A 6,386-nucleotide genomic window follows, 5' to 3' on the forward strand; every position below is an offset into this window, starting at 1 on the left:
GACACAGTGTTTACCTGTGTACCGTGTGATGCATACCGCCAGTGTCACGTTGGCCCCTGGAAATTAGTGGACAGGCACTGAGGTGTAGTGAATGTCCTTCTGGTGTTGCGTTGTCGCCTCGAGCCCTTCGATTCACCCTTCTGACCTGTTTGCGAGAGCGGGGAAGTGCCTCAATTGCTCCTAAAAGCGTACCAAAGGCCACTGGGGCATATGCACAATCTGTGCTAAGATAGTAGCAAGCATTCACCGTGTTGGCCATGACTGCCATTTACATGCACAATGCACAGGATCACCTGCAGAAAAATCCGGTATCCGTGGGTGCCCTTCATCACGCTGGCCTCACCGCTATTGTGATGACCAGCACTGGAGGGCGATAGGTGCTTGATGTCGGGCTGGGTTCGCTCCCTACAAGTGACCCCTCTGGCTAGCAAACCTCTTCCAATGTCTGACTGCATTGAGATCTTGGCGGACTTGTCGTTTACGGCAGATAAGCAAGACTGCAGTCTCTGCTTTACCATTGTTTACGGCGGACTTGAATGTTGACTGTGCATGTGTCGGCTTGTGCATGGATACCAGCATTAGCAGACTCAGTCAGTGCTACGAGCAATACGTCGTAGAGTATTGTGCTGAGGAATTCATGTTCAGTGTTTTAGCATACACAGCTACTAGTACAGTCACGTTGATCTACAGTCATTGTCTTTCTCGCACATACTAGTATTGTACTAGTAGTAGTTATTGCAGAGGTCTACATTGATATCGGTACAATAGTGACTGAACGAGTGGCGGCACTCCCAGTGCACAAAGGCGTACAATAGAGCACTCCTTTTCCATCAAAAGACCCGTGTCAGCAGGTGCAAGTATTAGTTACTTGCTAGTAATAATTATGCTATAACCACAGTATCATCTACATCTACATCATAGTATTGTTATGGACCTGGCACAGTAGGGTGAAGTCCTCTATGGACAACAACACTATTGTTTAGCCGAATTCCGATTCCCGATGGCAAATACCTCCCGCACTTTACTGGGATCGCGCCCATAACAATCGTACTTGATGATCAAGCATCCTGGAGTTAGGCGAGGGACTGACACTGAGTATTCTAGACTACAAGTACAAGACTCAAGAGATCCATTTCAGAGTCGTGACTCGTGGTCTCCCCAGAGCTAGACTACATAGAGCCGTAGAGGTCAGAGGCAGGGACTGAAGGCCAAGGGACGACACCACGTTGCTAGGTGATAGCAACAGCATGGAGAGAGAGAGAGGGGGGGGGGGGGGAAGAGGACACAGCTAACAGTAACCAGGTAACAGGCACGTTACAACAAGTGTAACGACGAAGGTTACCTGGTTACGTAAGCATGGTAAGGTGGGGACTCCTGTTGTCCGAGAAGCTGATACATCCACATACTTGTAGATCTACAAGTACATGTGCTGACGGTGTTTCAGATTAGTCGGGACATGATGATGACCGAGGAAATACAATCATGTAGATTGGACCTACTGGTACTGGTAGGTCTACCTGCATAATATTATTATTACAATAATATTAGTGATTTTAGAAGACCTAAGTACTAAAGTAGGGGTGTAGGGAGTCTATCATTGCTTCCTGTGGTATCTGGAGTGGAGACCCGCTGCATAGGGCTGCTTGGTGATACGCATATCATTTGGAAGGCGATAATTATTTATTGCAATATCAATCAGAACCCTTGACTGTGCTGCCCCATCCCTTTCCCGTGGCTAGTAAACAGTAGAATGGGATATAGCCCCTCGTCGCCTGTGCTAATGAGACACCGGACGCCCAACAACGTTACGTCTTCAGCAGTCCACCAGAGTCTACAGTCATGTACATTGTAGTCGACTATAGAATGAAGAGTTCATAACGGCAACCCCACTCTTGCCTGTAGCTACTACAAGTAGACTAGCGGCTGTGTTACTTGGATCGAGGAATACTGGGAACGTAGTTTAGCCCGGAACGTGTAGACACCCGCGACCCGTGAGTGCCATTGCACCAGTCCATAATATCAAGATTTTCATAGTTGTTATGGACTCTTGACAGTGCATGTACAATTGTACATGTATCAAAGACTATCACAATTAGGTGTGGTCAACCAAAATGCCCCCCAAACCTAATTCAAGCTGCTCAGCAGATACTGTCTATCTCAACAAATATCTGACTTTATCCCAAGATCTGCTGCAAGGCTCAGGTCCGTCTTCAGAACATGAACATGAAACAGTGTGGCGCCAACAGGGTCTTTAACTCTTTATGACCGTCAGGCATGCATCAATCGGTGTACAGTCGACCTACCCTTATAACGATAACCTCTATAACGATATTACCCTTATAACGATATTATTCTGCCAAACCAAATCACTCCATTGACTTGTGTATACAATGCCTTACCCTTATAACAATATTGCTATAACGATATTACCCCTATAACGATATAAAATGGGCTGACCAATCGACATTTTCCATTTTATAACAATATCTAGCAGGGAATATAGAGCCCACTATCCAGGTAGGGCAAGCTTCACTTGATAAGGCGCTAGGACTTGACGAAATACAAAGGGGGCACCTTGCTGTGCATATAATGCGCATGTACGTCAGTTTTTTATGCTATGAAGAGTGTAAAAATGAACAAAATCCATGCATTATGACGTACATGTATGAAATGAACCAGTTACCCTTATAACAATATTACCCTTATAACAATATTTCTTGGTCTGACGCAAATATCGTTATAAGGGTAAGTCGACTGTATTTATATCTCTACTGTCAAGAGAACATACATTTTAACAAAGACTATGTACTCTTCCTACCACCAGGGACTCATTCTACAGAGACGATACGACCTGGAGTCTTCATCAGTACAGCATCAGACTAGGGATGTCCGTGCTCTTCCAATAGTTCAGTTAGCATACAGGTAATATCAAGAGTAGATAAACAAGAGTGTGCAACTCCGGATCTCTCCTGCACAATCTGCAGATACCCCCGCCCACGGCGGAATTTTTTGTTGACGTCACCTTTTTTCAGAAGAACGCGCATTTTGCTCCAGAGCAGTGTGAGAGCACGTGCTGGGCACCGACTTTGTAGTGCAAATGCGGCCAAGTGCACGAGGGAAAACTTTCCAAAAGACTCAAAGCGCGTGCGTCGTCGAAAAGATTACGTCAACAAAAAATTCCGCCGTGGGCCAACCCATCCGCGAGTTGCACACTCTTGTTTATCTACTCTTGGTAATATGAATGCTCTCGTGCCGTGCATAAAATCAAATGAGTGGCACAATTTCACAGCCGGCACTCTCCACCAAGGGAACGCGATTGCAATAGCAAAGGTAGTCATAATTGAAAAGGCACATAACCTCTACTCCGCCGGATTAGTACTCAGTCCTTGCACACACAACTTTGCTCTTTGTGACAATGTCCTTCAGCTATCCTGTTGCTGCCCGATCAGCATACAGTGTTTCTATACTGGCATTTGGCAATCACAAATGTAAATCAAAAATACAGACCGGCCACAAGGAGAGGTCTTCATACTATACCAGTAGCCACACTGTGATAGCAGGGTGTTCCACAGTTGAGCAGCAATACACACTCAAGACAGATAGTTATGGTAGTTGAAGAAAGATATACAAATGTGGCTACACAATTCGTTTTCTGATTATAGCAGCACAGTGCCTGGCTTCATTCACGTCCAAAATCTATAATTCGACTGCATGTACCCATTGCAAACCCTTGGCACATGCAGCAAATCAGTGAGGCTAGCCTCCCGTTCCCTGAAGATCCAGCATTAGACACGCTGCAACGCTTGGTTACGGATGATGTGTCCCATCGGGCCAGCCATTCTAGATATCAGTGGCATAGTTATGCTAGGCTTGACCTTGCATGTCAGCATACAGCGTGCCCAACGCCTTGCTCACCTGCTGTAGCTCCATCTCCAGTTTCACTGTCCACCACAGCACATATACAGGTGCATTGACATACACACAAACATAACAGTTACACACACGTTGCTAGCTGGACACAATGACATTATTTAGGGGAGTCTGTCGGCAGTTCTCAACTATTCAAATGTTAAACACCAGTAATTCACCCAAAAAAGTCTGTGCGGCTTATACAGTGTTTCTCAATGAAATCCAGTCACGTCACTCAAGTATGCGCTGGGCGTTGCGCAGCTCGAGACCTGCGAACACTGGGCTGCGAAATGATGCAAGGCGCAAACTTGAGTGACGCGACTGGATGTCATTGCGCAGCACTGTACTACGATGGTCAAATTAACAGTAATAAACAGGCCCGGTTAACAGGGTAGATGTCTGTAGTTCATGCCAAGTGATCTGTGTGCAGCTTTCCAATCTGGCAGTAAAGCTGACAGTAGTTATAGTGAATCTTTCTTGTTGGTACAAAATATTCCCTGAATCGCAGGTCACATGTGGCCTTGTGAGAATGGTCTATACCAGTATCAATCCACCTGACGTATGACAGAGCCACATCAGCTGTCATATGCTTGGCAAGCTTACCAATCCTATCCAGTGTAGCAAACACCTCTTCCAGTTTCTCTTGGATGCCATGGCTCGTCTTGTCATACACCTCACTCAGCCCTTGTTGTACTCGAATGTAGCTCTCATTCATGTCTTCCTCAAGGCTTCTCCGTAGGTCTGTTAGACAAACAAGACATTGTAGCAGTAATGATCCAATGAAACTTGAAAGGATATCAATATCCAGGCTACACACACACGTTCTTGAGGCTTCTTTCAACGCAGTGTTACTATAGGAGAAACAGTGAGGAGCAATACTATAGTCAACAGCATATCACCATCATCAACAATTCATCATCATGCTAAGCAGCTTCCTAACACCTCTTAAAATTATTCAGGCAATGGCCCGGGGTGCTCAGCATACCACATAAGATTAAAAAAGAGGAAGGAGTAAATGCATGCTTAGCCACATTCTTGGTTGTGCTATTTAGACGGAAAATCTGGGCAACACGTGCGTATGTTTTCTGACCGCACATGGCCATGGCACTGGAATCATCCTCAAACAAGACAACAGTATACACTGTGTTTAACCCCGTAGCAACGTAGTAACTCGCATCTGTGGCATTACTTGCTTGCTTTTGGCACCATTTTAAGTTAGTACTGCCTTAGCTCTCACCTGCTACAATAGTAGCATCGTGCTGTCTCTTTTTGTTGATACTTTCTATGAGCTGCTGAGCTGCTTGCTTGAGAGGATCTGCACGCGACTGCCCTGAACTGGTCATGGACATGTCAGTGTTGAGATCACCACGTACACTGTCCTTGTCAGATGTGAATGCGTCATCCTTAGTCGGCTTACTAGACGCCAGATGGCATGGCAAAGTGAAGGAGAATAGAGAGAAGCACAGGGTGTCCCCAAGTATGATCGGTCTCTTGGAGAAGCTGTCACCCCCCCCCCCCCCCCTCCTCCCCATAGAATAGTGATAAATAGTACATTTGGTAAACTCCCCGGATACGGCATGTGTGTGTGTGTGTGTGTGTGTGTGTGTGTGTGTGTGTGTGTGTGTGTGTGTGTGTGTGTGTGTGCATGTGTGTGTGTGTGTGGTACCTGCTTTCTCAGAAGCATCCAATGTTCCTGGGACAAAGCATCATAAGTAAAAGCTACATCTGTTGCATTGGGCCAGTATATCGTGGAATCAATGTGTATGAGGTGTGGGTCCCCAGACTGTGTGCATACATGGGTGTGTGCATGTGGCTGTGGGGACATCTGTGATGGTGTGTCGGTGATGCTATTGCATTATACAGTACATGCCTCACTTATTCATGCTCTGTCCAGTCTTTGTAGCTCATGTTCAAATAATTATAACATGTACGATCACTTGAAGCATCTTCGAGTTCAATACAACCGCATCCGGCACTTACTTGGCATGCGTCGGACCCCTTCCTTCCCTTTCCACATCTGTGGGAATGTGGGATACCATTTCACCCTCATTCGGAGCACTACACGTGCCCTCCATCAGGATTGTTCTCCTAAACTTCTCCTTCAATCGTCGTTGAGCTTTACTCGCACTCGGGCAGTGGTACAAGGCCTCCTAAAGCTGAACAGTGCGATGAACTACTAGACAACTTCTGGTTCCCGTTTTCTAAGAACGAGCGATCGCCCTCCAAGAACGTCCGACATTTGCGTCGGCTATTCGTGCTTCCAAATTGTTGTCCAGATCTTTCAACACTCAGCCACGAACAAGATAAGATTGAGAACGATCGGCAGACATGACACTGCAACCAGCCCGTCCAACAAGACTCGAAGCCAAGGCCTTCTCGCTTCACTTCAGTTTTCACGGGGATTGGGTTGTCCTAGTTGTGCCACCTCGATCCTTTCGTACAGATCGTAAGTCTGTTTTCAAGCTAAGCTGCTCCTG

At 46.2% G+C, this 6,386-nt stretch overlaps 1 protein-coding gene across 1 annotated transcript; it reads right to left on the reverse strand.

Annotated features, from left to right (window-relative positions):
• Positions 1 to 3,337: 3,337 nt before the first annotated feature.
• Positions 3,338 to 6,332, reverse strand: LOC135810814 (synaptonemal complex central element protein 2-like). The gene is made up of 4 exons (XM_065324245.1): positions 5,890 to 6,332; positions 5,147 to 5,325; positions 4,513 to 4,650; positions 3,338 to 3,941 (listed from the first exon to the last, which is right to left on the reverse strand). The coding sequence occupies exons 1-4, from the start codon at positions 5,982 to 5,984 to the stop codon at positions 3,865 to 3,867; spliced, it is 489 nt and encodes a 162-aa protein (XP_065180317.1). The 5' UTR covers positions 5,985 to 6,332; the 3' UTR covers positions 3,338 to 3,864.
• Positions 6,333 to 6,386: the final 54 nt, after the last annotated feature.

Source organism: Sycon ciliatum, chromosome 2, assembly GCF_964019385.1.
Source record: "Sycon ciliatum chromosome 2, ocSycCili1.1, whole genome shotgun sequence".
NCBI classification, from domain to species: Eukaryota; Metazoa; Porifera; class Calcarea; order Leucosolenida; family Sycettidae; genus Sycon; species Sycon ciliatum.

Bases quoted from the DNA above. Each gene is read 5' to 3' on its own strand.
- LOC135810814 (XM_065324245.1), bottom strand. From the start codon at position 5,984: ATGGAGGGCACGTGTAGTGCTCCGAATGAGGGTGAAATGGTATCCCAC. The intron at 5,326-5,889 runs GTAAGTGCCGGA...TCTGGCGTCTAG, and splicing joins AGGGGTCCGACGCATGCCAA to TAAGCCGACTAAGGATGACG. The intron at 4,651-5,146 runs GTGAGAGCTAAG...TTTGTCTAACAG, and splicing joins CGATGCTACTATTGTAGCAG to ACCTACGGAGAAGCCTTGAG.